General features: G+C 39.0%; 1 protein-coding gene across 1 annotated transcript in view; it reads right to left on the bottom strand.

Annotated features, from left to right (window-relative positions):
* The window catches only part of ATP6AP1 (ATPase H+ transporting accessory protein 1), a 55452-nt gene that overhangs the window by 8407 nt on the left and 19464 nt on the right, over positions 1-27581 (bottom strand). Inside the window, exons 6-8 of the mRNA XM_075150810.1 lie at positions 27000-27085; positions 5338-5579; positions 4680-4733 (exon numbers count right to left, since the gene is read on the bottom strand). Of these exons, the coding sequence (XP_075006911.1) occupies positions 4680-4733; positions 5338-5579; positions 27000-27085 (382 nt within the window). The remainder of the gene's footprint in view (positions 1-4679; positions 4734-5337; positions 5580-26999; positions 27086-27581) is intronic.

Raw genomic sequence — 27581 nt, 5'->3', positions numbered from 1 at the left:
TTTATAAGGCTATGTATGTGAGTACAGTCTAAGTGACCTCCAAGAGAACGCTGGCTCTTCACATTGCACCACAGACTAAAATTTTATGTTACTTGCAGATTTATGAGAATTAAGGTTCTAATTAGTGAATTAGTTGAGCATGGTTGACTTAATAATACAGGCTTTTATCCTTAGCATTTTTCCAAACATTTGTGGAATTTTTCACACATTAAGCGAATAGCCTCCAACAAGCATGCACTTAACTGATAACTGATACAACTATAATTCATTTAATTACAAAAAATACATTCAAACAACAAAAATCAATAGAAATACTTCATTTAGTTTAATATTTTCTCAGACAAGTAGATAGCAAATAGAATGAGCACAACATAGCATGAATGACAAAGGGAGGAGAGATAACAAAGATTATATCTGCAAAATGGAAAGTACCTTGGCTTTTACAGGAAATGCTGTGTTCGTATTAAAGATTAGAGCCAATACAGGAAGCAAACTTTCACATAGACATTATGTGCTTTATGTATTGTGGCACAAACAATTCCTGGTCATAGGCCAGACTCCCTTTGTGCCAGATAACCATATGAACTCCAAATGCCACTACCTGTTACTGGTCACCATCTCATGTGGCTATTGATTACAAGGAGAGATATTTCTGAAAAGGAAGCTAGCTGGAATTACTACCGCTTCAAAGATTCAAAGAGAAACACAACCGTTAGGTAAAAGACTTTAAAACATGGTTCTTGTGTCAATTCTATTCTATACATCCTATGAGCAACAACAGCAGTCAGGTACTTATCAAGGTAAGTGGGGAAAATACTAATGCTCTGCACCTCCATCCACTTTGACACCTTTTCCCAGAGAAGATGACAGACAGGTGTTTGAACAGCTGGATGTCATCAGCTGCTGAGAGAGCTGAGATGATGTTTCTTCCAGCAAAAACTACTGCCAACTGCTCCTACCCCTGCTGCAGCCGTAGTGCACTTTTCTAAAACTAGCGCAACCAGAAGCACTCTACCACCACTCCCTAACAGCTCACCTCTCAGTGGCAAGCGCTGGAGGATGAATGGGACTGCTGCTCTTGCTGGAGAGAGGGAGAGGGAGATGACAGCTGTTTGCATAGGATGAAGCAGCTATTGCAGCTGCTGGCAGGAGGTGGGATATGACTAGCTGCTCAGCACGAGGTGTAGACTAGTGGTGGTAAGGGCAGGCTCTGGATCCAGCTCATGCTGCTGAAGTTAGAGCCTCTTTTATTGACAAATAAATTGAGCTATTTGAATGTAGTCCTCTCTGGTGTCACTTTCTATCTTCAGGGGATGCTCTCCTACATGTAAGTAAATGGCCTTTACAGGGGAAAAAAATGCAGTCGTGGCTCTAAGCTCTGTTCCTTCCCACCTCTTTGCCCTGCTTGTGGCCTGTTTATTGAGGCAGACTGTAATCTTACCAAGGAGTCATCCTGAACAAGAAATGTAATCAAAGTGAATCAGAAGGGGAAAACAGAGGTTGTAATGTATGTCTGTGGATTTTAGAAGCTCTTGACAATAGACATGCTGAGATAAACAAGGTGAATAAAGTGTTCCCGAATCATGAAAAGATCAACGGATTGTTCTGGTTCTATTGAGTATATCTTATTATTTGCATTATATGCCATGCAATATTATGGTAGCTAATAGAGGCCTAAAATGACACAATTGTCTCTTAAATCAAGAGATAATCCAACAGAAAACAGCACAAATAACCAGCTGTGTCTTTAGCAGAAAGTTTTCTTTGTAAAGGGTTCTGGGGTGTTGTGAGTTGATGCCAACCAGCAGCCAAGCACCCATGGAGCTGCTTGCTCACTCCCTGTCCCCAACAGGACAGGGGGGAGAACAGAAAGACCAAAAATGAGGAAACTTGTGGGTCGAGATAAGGACAGCTTAATAAGGGAAGGAAAGAGGAAAAAAAGCGATACAGAAGCAATCACTCTTTACCTCCCACAAGCAGGCCAATGCACAGTGAATGCCCGAGCAATGACTATCCTGGAAGCCACCCCCCACCTTCCTCCTCTATTCCATCTTTTTATTGCTAAACACCTGTGTCACACACAAAAAATAATCAATTTAGGCATTTTTGTGTCTAAATGCCCTGAAGGGCTATTAAAAACCTGGATCACACCTAGCCCAATGGAATAAATCAAATTCTCCCGCAAAACACAGCCAGCCTATGCTACTTTAATTACTCGCTGGGCATGACAGTGGTCAGGACTTCACCTACTCTCTTTTCAAGTCCTCAACTATTATGGAGCCTGAGTTTCTTATCCCAGCTTCAAGGGCTGTTTATGCATTTTGGTATTTAGTTACAATGTATTCAAGTAGAAGCACAGGTCAAGAGAAACTTTGTGAGTATTTCTGCCTTTACTAAAACATGCTCAAAGGATGTAAAAAAAAATTCCAGAATAAGAGAGAAAACATAAACAATTCACCTTTTGTACTGATGTTCTCCTTTAATTTACAGTCAGTCTGTCTACAGAGTTGCTTCAAATTTCTTCTCTTTAGATGCACCTCAGGTTCATGACCACGTTAACGTTTTCTCCCAATAATTAATTAAAATTATAAGATTTTAACCAATAGATGACTAAACATAAATCTGAATAATCCTCGTTAAATCCATATGCGTGCACTAACATCACATTTGATCTTCTTATGCCTGCTGCAGTAATCAAAGTCGTAAGACAAATGTTTTAACTGCCGAAGTATTTTGTTTCTATAGTAGCATCCCAAGGTTTGCAATTTGCTGTTGTAGAGTTGACCAAAACCTGTTGACTACTTTGAAGAAAACAAGCCCTCTAAGAACTATCAGTTAACTTGGTAGCTAGTTTTGCAGCACAGTGTCATGCTCCAGAGGATTTTCAAGTGCTTTATGATTCATATTATTTTCTTGGAACTGTAATTTTACTAGAAAGCATGGTATTATGCTGAGGATGGTCACATTCAGGACAAATGTAGAAAGCAACCAGATTCATTCATACAGAAAGAGATTACAGGAGAGCAGTTAAGATCCGCACTAGTAGGAGCGAAGACACAGAATGAGAATCCAGGGCACTGTTCTGGTGGGTCTGTCAGTACGAGAGTGAGACAGGAGCAGCAGACAGTAGACAGAGAAGCCCCAGGGCAGCACTAGAGAAAGTGATATTTTGTGACTTGGATTAAAAGTAAAGACACAACTTGGGCAGAGTCTTGGTTTGAGAGCAGTATTTTTGGAATGGGATCCAAGGAAAATATTTCCTTAATTCCCCATGGTGTTCAGGGAAATGCATGCCCCTTTGATAATTTACAGTATTGAAACCAAGAAATGCTTGATTCCATCGCCAAGGACAAGTCTCAAGGATCCTATACACAGCTAACTACAATAGTCAAAAAAGTAAAAATACTATACTAACAGCAATCCTATCTGTACATTATGTTCTTTCACAAAGCTCTAGATGCTTGGGTGGGAGGGGAGATGTTAAATAACAAAGCATGTTTGGTATTTTGCCACCTATCATGGTCTCTGATGATGACGGCAAGTGTCTCTGTGCCCTCCAAATACAACTCCAAACACATCACTGACTCTCTTCAACACAAGTCCTTCTGGGGTTCCTTTTACCTAAATGTAGAATGTCCTTCTGTCTCAGTGTAAATAATGGTATTTATTCATTCGTGCTTATCATCTTGGTGCCACATGCCTCTTTTACTCTCCTACCAAAATATTGTTCAAGCTCTGATTGTCTCCTAAATTATTACTTTAAACTTCCTCTCTTTGGTTTCCTTGGATTTCAATTTCCCTTATTCAAGATGTCAAAAGCATTTTAGATGGCAAAAATCATTTGTCCTTCTACTGCCCAAGCAAACATCCAGTTCATCCTCTAATATATGCAAATTTAATTCAGTGCAAGTTCCCTGGCCCATGTCCTTCCCAAATAAATTTAAGGAATTAACTGAGGTACCTAAATGAAAAGAGCAGGCCACCTTATCTTTGCCAGAGCTTAAGAAAATAATTTAAACTGCTTTCCTGCTGCTGAGGAAAGAACTGAGGTTTGTGGACCAGCAGCTGTATGTCAGCCCTCTGCTCTCAAGCAGATGTTTCCCCCATCCCTAGAATCCCCTAGTGAGAGCAATAGCTGCAAGTTCTCCCTTTGACTTTTCATCCCAAGTCATCCTCTAACTTTTCTTCCTTCTTCTCATGGCAGGAGAAACGTGATCTTGTCACCATCCACGGAGCAGAAAAACTATGAGTTTTTGCACCCCTCATTGGTCGCAAGCTAGCTCTGATAGGGAACACGGGTAATCCACATTAGGACTAAATACAGCTCTGGCCATGCAAGTAGACTTCAGCCCCTAGAATTGTTCACAAATCACAGTTAGACTTCCCTGAAACAGGATCGTGGTCCAATCCTATTAGTAAAACAGGATGTTGTATATACCAGTACCTTACAGTATGGTTGTTTGCCTACACCACTTTTTCAGAACTTTACTTGAGCGTATTAATATATTCTCTATATAAAGACTGTATTATTGTTCTCCTGCATAGTGACTCCTCAGAACAGAAAGCAAATCGTAATTTCAAAAACATTTTCCCTTAACTCCTCCTCTTTTTTTTGCTACTAATTTACAAACAGGCTTTGAATATCACAAAGGTCTATTCAAGAATAAATCATAAGTTACCTTATCTCTAGGCTGCTGATTCCATTCACTGGCTTTGTGTATTTTAATGACAGTCTAAAAATAAGAAACAGATTTTTAATGTTAGAGTAGTCAGCTTTAATTAGATCATTGTGACATTTCAATCGGAGGGAATATTCTAAATCAATGGGCAATTACAAAAGTCATATAGCAAAGTTTCAGTACACAGAAAAACATGACAAAATATTTATAGAGTTTTTTTCGCCCAAGAGCAGGTGCTTCAAAGTAAAGGAAAACAGAGATCATGTTTCATTAATGTACTTCCAGCTGAATTACTACCTAGTAACTGGCAATACTTCCCTTCAAGGGAATTTACAATGAAATGATGATCTCATTAATGCCAGTGGAGATTTCTGTGATTGTGAGATCGGGCACAGGGAAACCTGTTTGGACCAAATATAAACAAACGAGAAAGTACGGAATGTAAGAGGAAAAAAATTGTGAAAATAAGAGGCTGCATCTGAACAATTTTTGTTGTCTTGACTCAATCTTTTTCTTCTAAGAATATCCAATTTAGTATTTTTTATTTTGGATGCTTTAGAAGAATAAAATTAAATTAGTATTAACTTGACATTGCACCATTTCTGATTAGTTTTCGGAATCACATGTATTACGATATGAAATTTCTTGTGCTACTCACGTTGTGTTGATGTCTGAGCACTCAGAGGAAGAAATATCCACATTCTGCGTTACAAATGTTGCATTTGTCAAATCTATAAAAACTGAACTGTTGGCTTTGAGGCTGAAATTACTAGCATAAAAAAGGATGCATATATCATTTCCAGTGGTCACATTCAGAGGAGGATATGATAAACTGTCTTCTTCCTCAGTGGCCATTAATTGTCGTCTTAATTCCCCCACCACATCAGTTCTTCTAGAAATCTGGAATAACAGCACATTAACAATTCATCTCCTTGGTAAGAGATAATATCAAGTGAACACAGACCTTCACCATTCTGTACCATGAGCGCTCACCCTTCTTAAAACCTCAACCAACTTCAATATTTATTATTGTCTGTCTATTTAATTGGCAATATGGAGGCTAATGAGGTGATGTTAACCTAGGTTCCCATAGTCAGGTGTCCACATGTGAAAACAAGCACCACTGATATTAGGCAAATGAACGTAAAACCATGTTGTTAATGCTGCCTTAAGATAGTAGTATGCATTAGTGCTAACAGGTAAAAAATTTATTTTTTTTTTACAGAAGAATATACTGAAAGAATTTAACTTTTTTTCTGCAATAAAATCACAAGAAAACTTTAATTTGCCTGTTCAGTGACCACCCTCCTTAGTAACAATAACGGTTTTTGCACTCTTCATTTTAACAGGCATGAAAGCAGGCTACTTAAGTACAGCAGTGTTATATTTAGACTCTTAGGATGATTTCTGGAAAAAAGAAGATCTATGCTCATTTGGCTGATGTGGTGAACTCCTACAAGAGACTTCACTGCATATATACATTTGCTCTTGGGAGGTTTCCAGGAATTCCCTTTAATAGTTAATGCTTTTTTACAAATGTGCCCAGGGCATCCTTAGTAAAACAGTCCCATTGATACCAACGATAAAAGCTAGCTGACCTTATCAGATGATAACAATCCTGTTGTTCATATCTTACTCTTCACTTTTTACTTTGTTCATATCTGGGCTATTCATCTATTTTTAAGACCCATTTCAGCTTTACAACTTTATATTCTACAAGTGGCCTCTGCCTTTGGATAACTTTGGGATACAAGAAATGAGAGGCATCACATTACCAGAAGGTAATGTGGGGTTACCAGAACTATAATTAGGTGGAGCTATTGCCTGGAACCACTTTTAACGTGTTTAAAGACAGGCAAGGACCATTTTCCAGTCTGGAGCAGAGGCTATAATATCGTTTTATAACCTGCCTGTGGAGAGGAGCCCCAGAAGATTTTGTCACCTTAACCGCTGCTCTCTAAACGCTATGGGCCATCTGTTATTTACAACGCATCTTTGCAGATACCTCATTTTACGAACAAAGCAGAATGGGCTGAGTTAAAAACCTTTGACTAAACGCTCAAATGAAGATTGCAATCTTCCTCTCCCATACATGCATACTTTATGAATTTCTTTTTAATTCAGAGTAGTGCCTTTTCAAATACATCAGAACATGCATTATTTTAAATGAATACAATTTTCTTTAAAAGAAGAGTGTACAACAAAAGAAAATATTCAACTTTTGATATAAAACTTTTAACCTTCCCTTAGGCTCTCCTGAAATGTAATCATTTTATTTCAAACTGAGAGGAAGAGCTGAAGTCTAAATTATATCCTGTCTAACAATTGACTTCACCATGTGGGCCCTGCATATCATCTAAAGAGGACTTTAAAAACCACCTGCTAATAGCTGAAAACAAGGTTTCATTGGAGACTGTGATTGGGCTAACTTGGGAGATTAGGTTTAAGTATCTTAAAATAAAAAGAAAGCTATTAGAATATAATCATGAGACTACAGCTTTATTTCTATTGCTTTGCTGCCAGTACTTTGTCGTGAGGCTTTCACATAAAGATTCCCTTTTGTCTCTGAAAAAGCACAAGAACAGAAAGAGCGTTTGCCTGTCAAGAAGGGATGTCAGGGACTAAGAAATCCACTAGTTTCCCATGATTAAACCTGTTTTAACAAATTTACCTATGCTGAAGAAGGGAGGAAATACAGCTTGCCAAACACATTTCTAAAATCGGGCTTTGTTTCAGTCATATTTGTGGCTGAAAATAACAGGCAGTCATGGGCTGTGCAGCCCAGCGAGTCCTTACTTGCACAGCTATAGGCAGGCAGGATGACTACACCAAATGGGAGCCTGAAAGTATCAGTTCTCTGGAGAAATGTCCCCCAAACAATTACTGGCCTGTATATTTATTCCTTCAGCCTGAAGATGCATTTCTATAAGTTACGTGTGGGTGAGGTAATTTAGCACATTCGAAATCAGAAAGCATTACCTCACTGAGATTTGAGAAAATTTGGACTTGAGGCTGGAAGGAGGATCTCTGAAACAGCCCAACCTGGGACCCACTGGAGTGGGCAGTCACTCCTTCGGCTGACCTGCAGTGGGAAGCTGAGAGCTCCCCCAGCACATCCCTGCCTCTCTGTTTCAGGCACATTTTCTTATTCTTTTGTTGATGCACAAACATGAGCTTACTCAATTAAAATCATTCTCCCCATGCCATATATTTCATGCTAAACTATAAATCACAAGATACTTCCTTGAGAAATGGATTATATTTACATTGAATTCTTGTAAATCAAATTAGGTTATTTAGGAACAATCCATAGTGGCAGTGTTGTCAATCATTAAATCATATTTTATTCTGTTGTTTAGTACCCCCTTCACCTTTACCTAATCTGAACCATGGGATGTGTGAGTCACTGTCTTGTTCCTCTGGATTTATCAATGACATTTTTGGTGTCAGATATGAGCGAACAATCACAAGACCTGATTAAATAAGATACAGAAAAGAAAGGGTGCCATTTACCTTGTCCCAGACCAGAACTGAACACTGTAATTACTAACTGAACCTGCAATAGAAGTAGCCTGGACAAAATTCTTCCCTTTGATCTGTTTTGCAAGCCTCCTAATTCAGAATAATCTCTTTGGAAAGGAGAAAGACAGCTGATCTGGCAACATTTGCATGCACCAACATACTGATCTTTTTCAAAGCAAACAGACCTTACATCCAAAATTATTCATTTGTTTTGTTGTTGTTGCTGAGGTTTTGTTGGCTGCTCCAAAATAGAATGGCTAGAGACAAGAAAAAAGATTTGGGGCCATTTTATATATTTGAAATTACAAACAAATATAAATCGAATGGTTGCAAACACATACAAGAAAAATAGAAAATACTGGGAAAATAAAATTTTCATTGGCTGAAACGATGAATGGTAATGAACCATAGAAACAGGCTACATTTAACACTAGTTTCAATGTGGGAATTTTGGATATCAGTTCAACAGATGGTTATGCCTTCTTTTTCAATCTTGTGCTTCTTGACTTTTTTATTGCTAAGTTTAGGTGTGCACATCAAGAATAAGAAGACCGTCCTGGTGGTGCTTGTTGCTCCTTTTCATTTCTAACAGTATGGATCTATGACCACATTTTCTCTGTGAAGTTGTTGCTCTTATTGTAACAGGTAGGGGAAAGGGAAGGTCTTTCTGTATTTTTAAGGAGAGAGGAGAGGAGGGAGAAGGGTCGACTCCTTTTCTCTTTGTAGGTTGTATCTTAGCCTAGTCCCTGCCTCCATACTGTACTGTGCACTACAGTGCGTTCTCTGTATATACCGTACTTAGATGGCAAATGGTAATTTTTCCAAATTTAGTCACAACACGATTGAACCAGTTGTTGGAATCACAAAACTACATAAAAATCTTAGCTACTATTAAAATAAAAGTACAGTGTAAGAACCAGATATTGCTTAATAGTATTAAACTTCACAAATGCAGAAAAAAGCCTAAAAAATATTTAGGGCATGCAGGTATAGACAAAAGCACAAAATACATTGTGAAAGGGGAGGTCAAAGAATCCTTTTGGGTCACTTGTGATGGCCTGAATTATGAGGTGTAATGTCTGAGGAGGGGAGGGCAGGCACTGCAACTGCTACCATAGCACCCCACAGACAAATGCCTGCTATCTGAACTAGATTTTGGTTTTGGTAGCTTGAACTGCATCTACCCATAATGTACCATCAGTAATTCTTTTGACAGGATACCAAGTTGACTGTACACTTGAATTTTCTCAATTCACTTTAACAGGAATCTTTACAATCTTTTTTTGCAAGATATCATTTAAAAATGACGCTAGGAAGCTGCCGTGTGCTGAGCGCAGGGGTGCTGCTCCCAGCCGAATGGCAGATCATGCTGCTTGCTGGGGTTTGGCTGTGGCACATCACAATCATAGAATCATAGAATCATTAAGGTTGAAAAGACCTCTAAGATCATCGAGTCCAACCATCAACCCAACACCACCATGCCCACTAAACCATGTCCCTAAGCGCCTCATCTACACGTCTTTTAAATACTTCCAGGGATGGAGACTCAACCACTTCCCTGGGCAGCCTGTTCCAAGGCCTGACCGCTCTTTCAGTAAAGAAATTTCTCCTGATGTCCAGCCTAAACCTCCCTTGGCGCAACTTGAGGCCATTTCCTCTCATCTTATCGCTAGTTACTTGGGAGAAGAGACCAACACCCACCTCGCTACAACCTCCTTTCAGGTAGTTGTAGAGCGCGATAAGGTCTCCCCTCAGCCTCTTCCAGACTAAACAGTCCCAGTTTCCTCAGCAGCTCCGTATAAGACTTGTTCTCCAGACCCTCACCACCTTCGTTGCCCTCCTCTGGACACGCTCCAGCACTCACATTCCACCAAATATCAGCACATTTCAAATCCTTTTTCTGAAATTACCATTTCAGTTTCCTTCCCACTCAAACAGGCCATGTTTTCTAACAGATGTAGCATCATGGCCTCACTATGGACAGCATCACTACCACCCCTGCTGATACATCAGTTTTTCTGAAAGGTACTGTACCACAAATCTGTGATGCAGGCAATGGCTGCTTGTATCTCACTGCTAAAGGTCAAAAATTTGAAATGCAAGCATTAGAATTGCTATAACCACAAAGATGTTCTTTGCAGTGTCAAGTTTATAAAATCACATGTACAGCAAGCAGAAAGAATGTATTTGATTACACTTATTTCATTCATCTGTTGGTGCAAGACTGTAGCATAACAGTGCTTTGAGATGTCGAAATCTAGAACGTTAAGCGAAGAGCTACCAATTATCTCTATTTTTGAGAGTTTGAGCTGTTTACATTTTTATGATTTCTAATGTTTTGCGGGTTTTGGCTTTTTCTTCCCCTCTAGACCATCTTAAAATATAATTTCAATGTTGGCCCTAGATTTGGTGAATCTTGCATTCCATATAAACCTCAAGCAGTCTCCCTCTGTTCTGTTGAGGAGACTGGATTTGTCCTGGACTCATCCTCTGATACGCCAGAGGGTTGTGCTGCCATCCAGAGGGATGTCCGCAGGCTGAAGAAATGGACCGACAGGGACCTCATGCAGTTCGACAAGGGGAAGTGCAAAGTCCTGCCCTTGGCACCAGTACACACTGGGGCACAACTGGCTAGAAAACAGCTTTGCGGAAAAGGACGTGGGGATCCTGGTGGACACTAAGTTGAACATGAGCCAGCAATGTGGCAAAGGAGGCTAATGATATCCTGGGCTGCATTAGACAAAGTATTGCCAGCAGGTCGAAGGTGGGTGATCTTTCCCCTCTACTCAGCACTGGTGGGGCCACACCTGGAGTGCTGGGTCCAGTGCTGGGATCCTCAGTACAAGAGAGATATGGAGATACTGTAGAGAGTCCAACAAAGGGTCACAAGGATGAGGAAGGGTCTGGAGCATCTCTCCTATGAGGAGAGGTTGAGAGAGCTAGGACTGTTTAGCCTGGAAAAGAGATGGCTCAAGAAGGGGATCTCATGAATGTGTATAATTACCAGAAGGTGGAGCCAGTCTCTTTTCAGTGGTGCCCAGTGACAGGACCAGAGGCAATGGGCACAAAATGAAACACAGGAGATTCTGTCTGAACGTTAGGAAACACTTTTTTTACTGTGAGGGTGACCAAGCACTGGCACAGGTTGCCCAAAGCAGTTGTGGAGTCTCCATCCTCGGAGATGTTCAAAATCCAACTGGACACGGTAGTGGACAACTGGCTCTAGGGTGCCCTGCTTGAGCAGAGAGGTTGGACTAGATGACCTCCCAAGGTCACTTCCAACCTCAATTATTTGTGATTCTGTGTGATTCTGTCCTAAATCACCTACAGATCTAGATCTCAGCATGACCTGAGTAGGATGCAGGATAAGGAAGGCTTCTTCATCACAATGGTCAAAGCCTAGATACCTAGTTTTCAAAAGATACAGAAGCCCAATATTGTTAGGATGTATTTTCCTCCCTACTAAGTGAACTACACATATTTTACCTACTCCTTTTTCCAACTCCCATTGTTTGAATTAACTTATCGGTACAAAATGTGAACCATGAGATACTATCTCTCCATCACCTACAAAGACATGAAATTAGGCATAGTACTGAAAAAAAACACTGGTTTGGAGCAGCACAAAATTCCGAGTGAGTTCAAATTCAAATGCAAGCTTTGATGCAGCAACTACAGTCTTTTGTGCTCTGTTGCAAAGGATCTTACCTACCTGCAACTAATTTTGACTTTCATTCTTTATAACTAAAACTGACAGAGACAAAATTTCTGCTCTGCTGCAACTGAACCCAGAGGATGTTTGAACTGCATTTTCCACCAGGAATGTTTGTAGAGTGACCTGGTTATACTCAGAATCCCCCAAACACTTCCAGTGGAGATGCTTAGCTTATCAGGAACGACCAGAATCTCATTTGAATACACCTTTCTTGCTCATTTACCTATCTCATTCAAGGTGGTAGGTTGTCACAACTTCAAGGCAGTTTTTCAAATTTGAAATTTCTGTTCATACTAAATCACCTGAAATTTTATAACTTGCATAATAATACAGTAAAACTTACATATCTAAAGACTGCACAAATCCCAAGTAATTGCACTTGCAGGTGTTATCAGAACCAGAATTCAATTTCTGAAACTGTTCTTTCATTCCACATTAATTCTCTTCAATGCAAACAGCATGAGGTAAAGCGACAATACAGCTTTCAAGTGAAACAAAGCAGGTAAAAATGTGCATTGAGTAGATTCAGAAAAATTTAGAAACGTCATTTAGAAAAATCAATTTTTGTCAACATCAATGATTTTTTTCCAAAGTAGAAACTTTACACTGACCAGAATCACCAGTCTACGCAGAAAAAGCAAGCAGGTATGTAACGCGCTTCTCTTCAGTGAAACACAAAATAGAAAATTTGTTCTAAGTTATAAGCAAAGAGAGAAAGATGCTTTAAAATAAGGATCATCTAATTCAAAATCCATGCATAATGGAACTATGACAATACTTGGCATAAGTATGGACTTGGATACCTGTATTGCTCACATACACATGTGCATTCACACATACACACATACAGAAAGAGTAGAGTGGAAATATACTCAGAAGTGGAGAATTTCTCAGAAATCTCATTCTTTTCCCTGCTGACTGCATGGATCTTCAGGTAGATCCAGATGGAGAAGGCAGATCTGAGGGCATTTACAAGAGGACCGAGAGAAGGAGCTTAAAGTGGTCATACTTAAAAGCACACACAAAGAAAAATGTTTTCAAAGCAGGATTAAGCTGGATTTAGGATTGCTGAAACTGGAATGGACTCCTCATAAAAAATGGAAATTAAACTTCCAGAAAATGTTCTCCTTCTTAACACTATACTTTCGCCTTTTCACTTCCACTTCAGCAGCTGGTAGGGGAGTCATTAGGCCACTGCTTGCTATCACACTGAAGTGAATTCTATGCTATTTTGCACATTTGTAAAGCAACTGTAAGCCTAACCAGACATCAGAATAAATGTCAAGAGCATGACATTTTGCCCAGAGGAATCCTTCACCTCTTTTTCCCTTCTTTATTAATATTCTGATAAAGCAGAGGAAAAAGAATGCACAGAAATGAGGTACATTACATCAATAGCAATCATTTATTAACAATGATTACTATCATTTTAGTGCCCTGCAGGATATATGACCAAGCGTACTGGCTCACATTATCATCTGATGGCTTCCCTGTCCAACCATGCATAATTCTACCAGCAAGCCAAATGGCTCGGGGGCTGTGACACTCAGCTCTTACCTGGTGTTCTGCATCTCCCGGGATTTTTCACAAAAGCAAGGCTGGGACACAAATGTTAAAGTCAATGTTAAAGTCTCACTGTAAGAGATAATGATCTCACTGTAAAAGATGATGTTCTCTTTTATAATTGATAGTACTGTTATGACTTGTGGCGAGTACCCAAGTCATGACCAAGCACTTGGAGATCTTCTGTTAGAAGGGACAATAAAACTGCAATATTTATTATACTGCTCAGTTCAATGGCTTGAGTAAACACAATCTGCAGTATCAGCTCGTATGTTTATGGCTAGAGGTGTTTCTTCACAGGCCTGTCCTTTTGCAGCTCTGGGCTGTATAAGAGATCTCTTGACTGTCATTTACAGAGAATGTGACTACTCTGTGCAACTGAATATGGTGCAGAGATGAGTGAGTTAGCAGGGACCATGCAAGTGACAGAACCCAGAGCAGAGGAAGGTGCTGTGATGCAGCACTTGTGATAATCATTCTGCTTGAAAGGCCTTAAAATGAGGCAAGGAATTTTTGCATGTATGGGACATACAAGAACATCCATAAATGCCTCAGTAGTCTCAATTTTCTGAAGAAAATTATGATATTGTCTGTTATTTTCTGGCTCCAACTTTTAACGGATTTTTATACCAAACATTTTCAGCTAACTTAAGGAAGAGCAGCAATTGGCCTATAAAAAGATCTTGATTTTAGAAAGTAAAACAGAATATGTATAAGGTAGAGTAGCACTGGAAGGAGCTGCTACACTTAATTCTCCACCTTAAATTTCACTTAGGACAAATAACCCAAATACAATTATTCCAATGAAAACCATGTCTTGATCATCTACCAGATTGTTAAAACTCATTTACATCCTTTTAGCTAACCAGATTTTTCAATCTAATATACAAAAGAGAAATAAACATAGTATTAAGAGCTTGCATTGTAAACCAGAATTAATCCTGAAAGGAATCTACCAGGTGTATCATTCAAGGAGTATTCACTGATGCCAATCTCCCCAGCTTTAACATTAGATTTTGGGCCCTGTTTCAGGCAATTCTGCCATAAAGATAAAAGCACCTACAGATTTGACATCATTTTTAGACTGCTAAGGGGAATACCCACTCCAACAGGCTTTTCCCCACTGTCTTATGTCCATATGTGGAATCCAAGTTGCCAAGGGAGATGTGAGAAAGGATGAGGAGCCTCTGCTGCAATGAAACAGCTATGTAGTGAGGGTTGGACTGAGGTTAGATAGGGGTCTGGTGGGTCACCTAATTGAAAAATGCAGACAGTGGCCAAAATATGTTACTCGCAGTGCCGGGAGAGTTGCCAGCACTGTTTGTCCCAGACATAGGCTAGTCACAGGGGAATTTTTAATTAAATCTGAAGATCTGTAAAAGTCTCCCTCCCTCCACTTAATATTTTGATCCCACAGCACTTTGGAGGACTAATCTGCAAAACTGGGGGGCCTGTCTCCATTTTTCTTAACTTGAAGAAAGAGGTGGGGACAGGATTATAGCATCACATATTACACTTAAATTTTTTATTGATACTTCAAGGAAATTGATTTTTAACTTTAAAAAGTTGCACATCATTCTTACAATTCCTCAGGTCTATCTGTAATAAATGACAGTCTAAATACCAGTATGTTTTTCAAATGGTCAGATTCTCCCTGTAAAAATACTGTGTTCAATGTGACAACACCATTCTTTGCTTTCAGCATCTCCATCTGTGTGTGACAACTCTTTTGGAGAAAACAGAGAACGTCAGAACTTGCACTGCAGGAGCTTGTGAGGGGACTCTGGCTCTGTCTTCCTAGTTTTGCTGAATCAAAAGGCAAAGGCCAATTATACTAGCAAACTGCATCTCTTTGACAGGGAAGTTAAAGTTAAACAAGCATTTTTTTCACAGAAAATCAATAAAAAGGTGCTTACCTTCTACTCTGCTTTCTTGCACTCAGTATCCACTTAATTTTTCTGACAGTAGTGTGTGTAAGCTAAAAGGTACATATATAAATGAAAAGCACATCAGAAAGTCTAGACAAAGCTAATATTAGAAATAAAATCCATGCACTTTTGAAGGAGATTACCATGCTTTCTTTTCTCGATAAACCTTTTTTCCCCTTCCAAGTTTGTCTCAAAATAAATGTATTTCCACCAAAGCCTAGTTAACCCTTCCAGTTAACATACCTCAGCCAATGTCACCAATCTCAATTTCATAATTTCCTTCATCTGCTGCCAGTTGCTAGCCCATCAACTGAAACAAAATGAGACCAAAGCATGCAACCTTTGCCAGCAATTAGGTGTAACTGCCACCTCTGTGGCTGGTCATTACTGACCCTTGTCATGATGCTTTGATATTAAACTTTGAAAAACTGAACTTTATAAGGTGAGGGGTATTAGAAAACAAAGACCAACTTCCTTCCAGCACTCCTGTGGGACTGCGTTAGCAATCAGATGCCTGTTGCTGTTCCTACCCCATAGCCAAGCTTCCCTTGCCAGGTAATGGCAAGCCTGGCTGGGGATTTGGTTCAACCACAATCAGTTGCTCCTGCTGGCAGTTCGGATCTTGAGAAAAATTGTGGAGCAGTGGCAAGGAATATCATTAGGGTCATAAGGAAATCATGTACTGGGGAGGAGGAAGGAGTTTTCAACAGTGAGGAGGTAAAGGGGGATCTAACATTCACCTTGCAATAGTTCTGCTCAACGTAAGGCAAGAAACCCTCCTTATTCTGTTCCAGGATTTTGCAAGTGATTCGGCGGAAAGCCCCAGAGGCAGAGATATCTAGCTGTTAGAACACTTGGGTTTAACTTTCATACTGTAGTGCACTAAAATGTAGAATGATACTTTTTATGTTTCATTAAATATCTATCTGTGAATCATTTGGGCTAAACCAGAAATCCCATCACAGAAGAACCGCTGCAGTTTTTCAATAAAATTGTAAACATTGAGGGCTTAGTAAAATGACAAGGACAGAACAAGAACAAAATATGTAGTATCAAATTTGATGTCAGGCACCACTTTATGTATGGCTTTTACAGCAATGCTTCCATTAACAAATTTAGAAGAGGCTTGTAGCATTTTAGCAGGAAAAGGATAGGTTTCTTGCCTTTTTTTTTACTGGGGGTGTGCCTACCAGGGACACTAAGGACATATATCATATAACAGCCCGATAATAGATTCCCATGCTAGGTTGGAGTGAGCTGGTAAGCCTACATGCATCAGTACAGTGCTGTGATACTAGGTTGGATTCCAGAAGAAACGAAGCCTTGTCAATCTCGTGTTGGGCAAATTTGCCTCTTCTCTTACAGCATCCCAGTACCTCACCGGGCTAACAGTCCGGGGGCCCACTGGTGAGTCCCAGAGCCCTCCCACCATTGCCTCTGGGTCTGCTGTAGTTTGGCTGGTGCTAACACGGGTGACTGCACAGGGATCTGACTGTACCGGGCCACTTCCTTTAAAGATATTAGCACCACAAGTTTCTGTAAGCAGTTAATTTTCTAATTTGACAACTTTCTAAAAAGAAAGATACCATATGTTAGGTGTCTGAAATCTGATTCAATTTAAAGTTGTTAGCTACAAGGGATGGGGTAATATGGTCCTCAGAAAGAAATAAGATCTGTATTTCAATACACAAACACTCCCGTAACAGTCTGTCAACATTTTATTAACACCCTGGCCTAATTCTTAGCTTTGTCTGCTAAAGCTCTGATGTGCAGTCTTTGTGAATAGAAGCTTGCATGCAATTCCAGGTTAACGAATTTTTACGGAAAAGCCTATAGGATTTAATAAAAATAACTTTTAGAGAGAATGTTTCAATAGAACTGTCCTCACTAAAGCAAAGGTATATTTCTCTGCTAAAGTAATAAATATGCTTGAAAATGACACAAAAAATTATCATCCTCTATCCTAATTTTAGAGGCATGTATGCTGTATTTATGGTTTAATGGCTGCATATGCACAGTGGCTGTGTATGAATAATGATGGCCCCTCTTTTCTGTTTCAAATGGCAGAAAATCATTAGCTGATGGCTTTGAACTGAGTCTGATGCTTCAGGGGATCACAGGCAAGGTAAGAGTCAGAAAGCAGACAAAAACACAACCACTACATGCACAAATATGGTAGATCTAGAACTGCGCAACAAAATGTCTTCTTACCACAAAACATGGAATTTCTAAAATTGAAACATATTGTGGCACTACATAGAGTGAATAAATTATTTCCTAAAGTGAAAAGAAAGGTAGAATATGATATGCCAGTTGAAACTAAAATGAAATAATCCAGGTTTCTTCTAACTAGTCTTAACTGTGTTACAGATTGGATGCACTAAAACTTCACAGGATCAGGGATCTGTATTTTACCGATTATTGGCAAATTCTGATGCCATGTGTTGGTAAAGTGTGTCTTTGTTCCTCTAACGGCTATGCCTTCAGCACAGACAACGGAGGCTGCACTAGAAATCAAATTCTTTTGCCAGTGCATGGGGCACCCCTGTGGTTGCACCAGCTGGTTCTTTTACCAGCTTTATTCATTTAATTTCCTACAAAGGGAAGGAAGATAAGAAATACTGCAGGTAGATGTTTAGGGCAAGGCTGCTTTGACCACGTGCAGGAGCCACACAGCACTGAGCTCCTGGGTCTTCAGCCCTAGGGACATGTTGGGAGGAGACACATATGCTGTGATCCTCTGGGTGGACGGGATCAATTACAGTTTTTAAGCCTTTGCTTCCCCAAAATGGGAATATATGTCTGCCTCTGAAAAAGATCATGCCTATGGGCTTTGGTGTATGGAGAAGGTGCTGAAGACACAAGTCTCTTTGCTCACCAGCAGCAATGAATGGGGAAAGGATTCACAGTTCCCAGAGGAAACTTGCAAATCCTTAATTACAGGGATCTTGAGAATCCAACCTGTTTCACTACACTGAAAGTAGGGAAAACTGCACCAAGCTTGGGGTGCTATGTATCTGATTTCCAGCTGACACAATCAGTTTTTGTTATGGATTTCCTGGTTGCCAGCAGAACAATGATTTACATGCAGCAGACTTTTTTTTGATGTGGCAATTGTCTTCATTTTCAAAAGTGGCAATTCTACAACCTGATAGGCGAGCAGGAGGAGGAAAGTCCGTGAGCTTCCTTTAGTGGAGCTTTGTTTAGTCTGTTGGCTGCCTCTTCTGGCTCATGGCCTTTAGTTAAATAAGTTACATATTACATTTCACATTCCTGTCCCAGAGAAATGCTATGTCAATATCCCAGCCTTCCACTGCCAACACACAAGACCAGCTAAACTGTGTGAGACCAAAGGTCCACCTAGCTCGCTGCCAGTGCTACTGATAGTAACTGGCAGCTAAAAATAAGAAAAGGGAAAATACAAACAATACTTGTCCCAGGATGCCCTCCCTGATTTCTGTAATCTTTGGGTTAGAAACCTTCAGAGCTGAAGGTTGCATTCAAATGAACACGTGTAATAGGATCTTCCTTCCATCTTTCCTTCCTATCTTTCTTTTATTAGTTCACCAAATCACTGAAATCCATGCACTTTTGTCACCCAAAAATAGTTTATTTTGGTTTTTTTAAATGGATCTGGTGCTTCTGAATTCCGGTGTTATGGTCTGTGATTGGTGATAATTGTGAATACTGGCCAGAGACAGTGAGTAATTATTTTCTGTTTGGCTCATCCATGATATTGGTGTTTTTATTTATTATTTCCCTCTTGAATTGTCACTTTTCCTAGCTAAAATATTTTAATCTCATAGCTCTACTGTAACCCTGTGCTGGTTTTGGCTGGGATAGAGTTAATTTTCTTCCCAGTAGCTGGTATAGTGCTGTGCTTTGGATTTAGGATGAGAATAATGTTGGTAACACACTGATGTTTTAGTTGTCAGAATGTGCTGGCTTTGGCTGGGAGAGAGTTAATTTTCCCCATAGTAGCTAGTACGGGGCTATGTTTTGGATTTCTGTTGAAAACAGTGTTGATAACACAGGGATGTTTTAGTTACTGCTGAGCAGTGCTGACACAGGGTCAAGGCCTTTTCTGCCTTTCACCCCACCCCACCAGCGAGAAGGCAGGGGATGCACAAGAAGTTGGGAGGGGACACAGCTGGGACAGCTGACCCCAACTGACCAAAGGGATGTTCCATACCATATGACGTCATGCTCAGCATATAAAGCTGGGGGAATAAGAAGGAAGCGGGGGACATTCGGAGTGATGGCCTTTGTCTTCCCAAGTAACCATTAGCGTGATGGAGCCCTGCTTTCCTGGAGATGGCTGAACACCTGCCTGCCCATGGGAAGTAAGGAATTAATTCCTTGGTTCACTTTGCTTGTGCACATGGCTTTTGCTTTCCCTATTAAACTGTCTTTATCTCAACCCACGAGTTTTCTCACTTTTATCCTTCCAATTCCCACCAGGGGGGAGTGAGCGAGCAGCTGTGTGGGGCTTAGCTGCTGGCTGGGGTTAAACCACGACAGTCCCTTTGGAGATGGGGTGGCCAGAATCACACACACTATTCCACTGGCTGACTTGCACTTACCAAAGGCTTAGTGAACTAATTGACGCTTGCTGCTTTGCCCTTCTCCTTTCCAACACTCTGCTCGCTTATTCATCCCACTGCTGACTGCTGGGATGTTCCAAGAGATCTACCCAAACTCGCACCATAATCTCTCTTCTGAGAAATAGCAACCACTCACCACAGTGTAATATGTATATTTAAGGTTTTCCTTATGTGCGTTACTTTCCTTCATACTGGATTTCATCTGTAATTTTATCACCCAGTAACGCAGTGCTGTGAGTGGTTTCTTCAGCTTGTCAGTACATCAGCAAACTTTGGCACCTTTGGATTTCAGCCCCCTTTCCATACTGACAAAGACTCTGTTGAACAGCGCAGGTATCAACATCAATACCCAGGGAATTCCACTGGTAATTACTCTCCTCTGTAAGCACCAATCCTTTATTTTTATCCCTTGTTTCCTACCTTTATTTTTTTTATTTCTGCCCAAAAATAATTTCACTTTTTTACCTTTTTTACTGTAGCAACAGGATCGCTTTTACTTATGTATTTTATGCCTCTCAAAGAACACCGAATCCATATTGTATTTTCTTCATATGTCCACATATTTACTACTTTAGTTTCAACCGATTCTGTCAGTAGAGAAGATAGGTTTCCTGGTTCTATTTCTCCAGAGATATGGAGCCTCTTTTCAAACCCCATGTCACACTTGCCACTTCCTGCTGCTCTGGAGTTAAGGCCAAACTAATTAATAATTTTTATATATACATATATAAATTATAATTTGTAAGTTGTACATTAGAAATCATGACAATTGATAGTTGGGCAGTTTCTTATCTTATTTTAGTTAAAACTTAGGTGAAAATTTTCTGACGTTGGTGATATGATAATATTCATTTTACTGATTTATTCTGAAATCTCTTCTACTACCACCTCAGTATCAGCAAAAGTTTTTGAGGCTCGATGATTACTGAAAAAATCTTTAAAGTGAGAACTTCTGTATGTTCCACCACAGAGATAATCAACACACAGACTCATTTGGCTTTGTGTTGTCACTCATTTTTCTGAATTCCTCTTTTTTATTAGATCCAATGCTCTCTGAAAGAATTCTTGTCTAATGTGTTTTTATTGTCTTTTGCACATTATTCCTCTGAATCTCTTTAAGTCTGCCATATGATTTTGCACTGAAATTGCAAGAATTTATATTCCTCTTACTTTTCTGTATGCATACAGGGCTTTGCTTTTTGAAGCATGGGTTTATTACTTTTAATAGCCTCACCTCCTTCACTCTGTTGTTTAATTATGACACAGTTTGGGATGTTTTCATGTGGGGAGGACGGTGAGGGGAAAGAAGCGGTCTTTCAAAAATGCTTTTTGACATATAGTTTGGGCTTTTAATATGTTGCATTTAAACAGTTTGCATTCCATCTGCAAACAGTGTCAGTCAACATAATTAGTGGAGCTTACAGGGCAATTCACCAAATCACAGATACATGGATCCTTTCAATCTTTAGGTTAAAGTCATATCACTTGGATGCTATGTTCGGCCTCAGTCTTCAAAGACTCTGTCCCTAGAATAAGATTCTAGAATTCCCAGAATACTTATCTTTGTCTTCTTGAATCCAATCTTCCTTTAAGATACAAGAGCAGTCCTTTACAGATCTATTCTGTCACTCTAATAAATTTTTTACCTTGGCATTTTCCTTCCAGAAAGTTTTTAGCATACCTACCAACATGCCATATCAATATGTTTGTTTACAGTTACACATTCCATCTATTCTATCCTATTTTAGCCTTATATCTTAATTTTTATCTGAATTATTATGTTTATGACCTCTGTCTAAATATGACTGTATTTGCAATTTTCAAACTTGCATTTTACCAATTTCTGTTTTCTCCTAAGACAGAATTCATCCTCTGTCCTCTCCACCATCCCTCCCCCAGTTTTCCTGATCCTTAGTTTTAAATGCAAAATAAATACAACTTTCTAATTTGGTGTATATGGAACACCTGTACAGGTTTCATCTATGCCTTAAAAAGTTAGTTAGCAACTGAAAATAAAAATATTGTTCTGATCAGATAAGAAGAATAGTTTAGTTCCATGCTGCCCTTCATTTCCCAGTGAAGTCAATAAGCATATATATAAAAAAACATAAATATAAAATGAAAGTTGAAGTTGCAAAAATATTTAAAGTAAGTGAATCTAAATGCCCTAGTGCAAAGTCCAGGGTTAAAGGTAAAACACTAGTTTTCAGTTATTTCCCTGAATTCCCCACTGACAGATGGAATGAATCTTACAGAATTGCTAGCAAGCATTTCTCACAACCTTAGCATTCAATTTCCAAGCTAATTTGGCTAAATGTTTGTTCATTTTTTTTTCCTCTAGAGTGACACATAACTGGCTTCAACCAGCCTTAAGCGGTTCTTTTGTAATTATTTAAAAAGACTCTACCTCTAGTGAGTAAAAAAACCCCTGAGTTAGCTAGGAAATAATTAAGTTCATATTCTTCATCTACAGGTTAAAATTTATTTTTTATTATAATGAAATTCTTTAAGTGGGGAGAGGAGAGGAGCAAAGGATGAGGAATTCCTGCAGTTTCTTCTTTTACAAGCACTGTAACGTTTGGAGTGATGGCGTTTGTCTTCCCAAGTAACGGTTACGTGTGATGGAGCCCTGCTTTCCTGGAGATGGCTGAACACCTGCCTGCCGGTGGGAAGCAGTGAATTAATTCCTTGTTTTGCTTTGCTTGTGTGTGCGGCTTTTGCTTTCCCTATTAAACTGTCTTTATCTCAACCCACGAGTTTTCTCACTTTTACCTTTCCGATTCTCTCCCCCATCCCACTGCAGAGGGAGTGAGCGAGCGGCTGTGTGGGACTTAGTTGTTAAGTGGGGTCAAACCATGACATAGTCAACAAAAAAGAGAGGAGCTGGATATAAGTGGAAGATGCAGCACCGCAAAATGTAATGCATTTTTTAAAATGCATTAGGTGGAAGGCAGAAACAAAGAAAATGCAACCACAAACACTTGTCAAAGATAAAGCCTTTTCATACTCTTTTGAGCTGGGGTGCACATCAATAGCACCTGAGGATCGGTACTTTCCAGAGACACTTTTTAAGAATCAAATGCCACCACTTGTGCTGCAGATGGCCATGTTACTTATGGCTGAATGAAGTTCCTATAATTCATATTGCTTGTCTCTGAGTGGGATCAAAGACTCAACACACTTAAAACACCAACTAAAGCAGATAGCTTGCAGAATGAAGCAGTCAAAAGTCCACGGTAGCTGAAACTCTCTGAAAATGTGGAGGCAGTAAAGAAGGCTTAAACAGCACTTCACAATGCATCTGTAAAAAGTGGAGTCAGCAAAATGAATATTGGCTGGGAAGTAGTCATCAATCTCCTTTTGGCAATATGTGGTTCCTCAGGATTCAATCTAACTGGGAAGAGATAACAACTATAAAACTGTCTTGCAGAAGTTTCAGAAGCAAGCTTGTAAAAATGTGACATGGACACCATGAGGATCTAAAGGATGGGAAACATGATGAGATTTATGATTTGAGGCATATCTATCTTTCAATCACTGCAGCCTTTTTAACCTCTCCAATTCCAACAGCACAGGTAAAATTAAGCATTATAACCACAAGCCAAAAAAACTAATTAGCAGCAAGCACAAGTAGGAGGGGTGACTGTGATCATAGCTCCCAAGAATACAGAAATTCATATATTCATAAGAACTCCTGATGCAAGGGTGGAACAAAGACTGCAGAGGGGTTTGATTCTCCTGAAGAAAAGTAAGCTATCAAATGAGTTTCATAGAGGACGAAAGGTCTTGGCAGGAGTCTCCTCAATTCTTGGGGTAAGTTTGTGGTTTTTAATGGAAAAGAAGATGAGAAATGTTGCGTGAAAGTTGTCTGACTAAATGTATATGTTGACATCTGACCTAAGCGTGAGGACTGTCTTTATGGCTATCAGAGACAAAGGAGATTATGAAGGGTGAGTTTCATCTCATGCTGCAGCAGTCATCTACAAAGTAGGTCAGAAGGATTATACCCTAAAAAACCCTTGATTGTAAAGAGAACTGTCATTGATGACTTCATTGTAGATGAAGACATTTACACTTCACTTGCCCAGAATTAGGTGATACAAATCACTCTCTCAATGTCAGCCCAAGTCAGCCAGACCTTGAAGGCAAAGCATTTTAGAACAAGAGTTGCAAGACATGGCAGTTGCCTTGTTGGAGGAAGGCAGCTCTTTTACGACACAATGGGATATCCAGAGGAATCATCAACTGGCTAGTGAAATCATTTCATGTAGGTCACCAAACAGCCTCTGTTTCAGGGTCTTAATTCTGTGTCCTAGCTTCAAATTCTGAAGCTGGAACAGAACAAGAACCAGCCTGAATAAATCTCCATCGTGCATTGGGGCTATTAACTGATAAAGGCATCTGTGGCTGCAATGACTAAACTAAACAGCTCTTTCTCATCAAATCAGAAAATAGATTCAATCATAGGGGAGTTTTTCTTTCTGTCTCATTAATTCACATTCTGTGAAGCCAATACCAGTCTGGAATCTTTTCCAATATATGCATTTCTCACATTTATTTTTCTCTGCTTGAGGCAATGGAAGAATGATCAAATGTAACAAGATGATGCTATGAAGCCATTAACTGCCCAACAGAAAGGAGGTATAGCTATCGGGAAAGAAGAATCTCATAGCCCCAGTGTTTGGGAGATTCATTGCATAAAATTAAATTATCTGATCTGTCTTTTTTTTGTGTGTGTGTGTCATGCTTAAAGCTCATTTCCTTCATCAATGAGAAAAAGTCAAATGAGTAAATGCAAATCTTTCATACTGAATGATTGCTATTGATTTTCAAATGTACTAAGTAATGTAAACTCTTTTCCCATATGATCAAAGCTTTTCACTTCTTATATACAGTGATCTTGATTATCACTGGGGAGTGACCCTGTAACTTCTAGATCATGGAATATAGTCTTTATAGTTTAAGCAAAGTGATTCAATCCTTTAACTTAAGGTTACAAAACAGTTCACATCATCTGTAGTTCAAGCATAGCCAAAGGTATGCAATACATACTAGGAAGAGGTTACATGCAAATGTACAAACTGATGAACCCTCAAAGGTAGTTTCCATTTTGCCTTTTCTAGCTCTGTACAGAAGCTGATAACCTTGAATGCATTGAAATAATTTAAAGTTATATTGGGGGGAAAAAAAATGCTTCAAATCGTTTTATATGGCATTGAATTTAAAGAATTAAGAAAAGGTTAAATTGCTTACTTTTTAAAAATGCAGAACATCTTAAAATACATTGCCTTAATTATTTAAAAGTGCTCCAGTTGCTCAAACTAAGTCACTTTAATTTAGAAAGCCTGTTGAAATATGCATAGATTTAAAATTCAACAAACTTTTAAAATTGCTCGAAAAAGTCCTTCTCTTGACACCAGTTCTTTCGTTAATTAAAAACATTTTTCATTCCAATTGTTCTAAATGCAATTTGAAGCTAAGAATGCCCATGTTCCTTTGATTTCAAATAGTAAAGAGCCACAATAACTAAATAATTTTTATTTTTATTTTAGATCTTTGTTAAAAGAAATAATGCAGTATTTGCAAAAAAGGCAGATCAAAAGTCTTGGACTCATGTCCTCTCCTTTACCACAAGAAACACACAGCACAGAGAGTATCAATGTGAGCTTCCTCATACTGCTCTGTCTTGTTATTTTAACTCTGGTCTTCAAAACCCAGTCTCTGGAAATGAATTTCACAGGGTGGATTATTGAAGAAAGTTCTTGTTTTTCTTCAGTAGAACTAGCCTTTTTCCTAGAGTGTGAAGGGAGTATTCTGATCATCTTGTTGGGTAGGCAGAGGTTCAAGATCCTACCTCCCTGCAAAAACCCAGATCATTTCTGATCGAACACAGAACACCTTTGGGGTGCTCATCACTTTTGGCTTAAAGAACATTTATGAAGTGCAGTCAAGTTGCCTCTCATTCTTCTTTTGGATAAGCAAAAGGGACTTCTTTCCATCCCATTTAAAACAGGTTTTCTAGGTATTGTTCTTGTGTTAAGAACAGTTGCAAATTTTTCTTAGTGTTCCCGCCCGAAAATCCTCCAGCTTCTCAAGATCCTGTCTGTAGTGCTCACACTAGATTTAGACAATCCCATTAATGGCTTTCCTGTTGCCTAAACCAAGGAAATTATATCTTCTGTATTTTCAAATAACATTATCTTGAGTTTGAATTAAAATTCAAATTAAACTAAGCATCGTATTAGGAGCTCAGATGTGTTACCACTGGAACAGATAGATATGTTTCTTTCAAAGTTGCTGATTTTTAGGATACAGCCCATTCCTCATATGCCTCTCTTCCTAGTGGGAACTGTATTGTTTTTTCTTCAAGGCATGACTGTTTTTGCAATAAAATTAAAATTTGAATATTTCCTGATTACAACCTGTATGTCGGACAAAACAGGTAACTGCATAAATAACTATTCTGCATTGCTACTTACTGCTAACATAATATGATGTGATCTATAAATGATGTTCTGACTATCAGCAAGGGTGAAAACTTTACCTTCCGGTTGTAAATACCAAGTATTGACTAAAAGGAATCAAACTCATTAATTTAAAAATGGATACATTAGTAGCCTTCATTTAATTAACAACACTTCCCCTTTACTGACCAGCCACACTGAGAAGCTCGATAAGGTTCCCTGTAGAACTTACTATAAAACCATTAGAGTCAAATGGAAAAAAATCTAAAATTACAGTCCTTAAAAATAATAGTAAGTTCTAAAGACAATGGCAGAGTTATGGTCTCCTAGAATAGTAAAACTTCAATAGTTATGTGATATAGCTATCGCACATGAAAATTCATGCAATCATTTCTGCTCAAAACTTCATGTAATACAGATTGCTTGCTTGTGTAATCTTGAAAATAATCTACAGTGTTCCTCTGTAAACATTAAGTTGTTAGATGCCAAAAATTTGACAGTTGTAGGCACTGAAGATTACTCACCCTTGAAGGTCTCATTGCAGTATAAATTACTGAAAAATGAATCCCTCGTTCCTGCAGATCCATGGTCAGTGTTCCAATTATTTTGTCTGTAGATAGAAACATGTATAATTTAACAAACTCTGTAAGCTGAGAAAGCTAAAATCCTAGAGCAGTTGGAGAAGTAATGAGCTAAATGTTTAAGCTTATTTAGTTTATTTAAGCAATTTAGGTGCTCATAACATTTATATGTCAATAGGTACAAATGGGATAAGACATGTTCAGTGTCTTGAAAAATGCACAATTGCAGTGAAACAATACAAAACAAACACATTACAACAGTTCAGAAAAGGGCTGATTTTTAAACAGAAAAGTAAATACCATAGAAACAATACCTGAAAGGTTGAACTCTGGGCAATTAAAAGCAAGAGCAGAAGAAATTTCTTAAGAGATGAAAATAATAAAGCTTAAGTAGTATTATTCTCTGAATTACAAAGTACACAGAACCAATCACTGAGAAACAATACTCCAAATGTAGTGCTTGGGGCATGATATAAATAATATTGGCAGCAATATTCCTTTTTGCTTCACTGGATTTAAAGCCTG

Source organism: Calonectris borealis, chromosome 1, assembly GCF_964195595.1.
Source record: "Calonectris borealis chromosome 1, bCalBor7.hap1.2, whole genome shotgun sequence".
Taxonomy (NCBI): Eukaryota; Metazoa; Chordata; class Aves; order Procellariiformes; family Procellariidae; genus Calonectris; species Calonectris borealis.
This window is presented reverse-complemented; position numbering and strand designations above follow the sequence as displayed.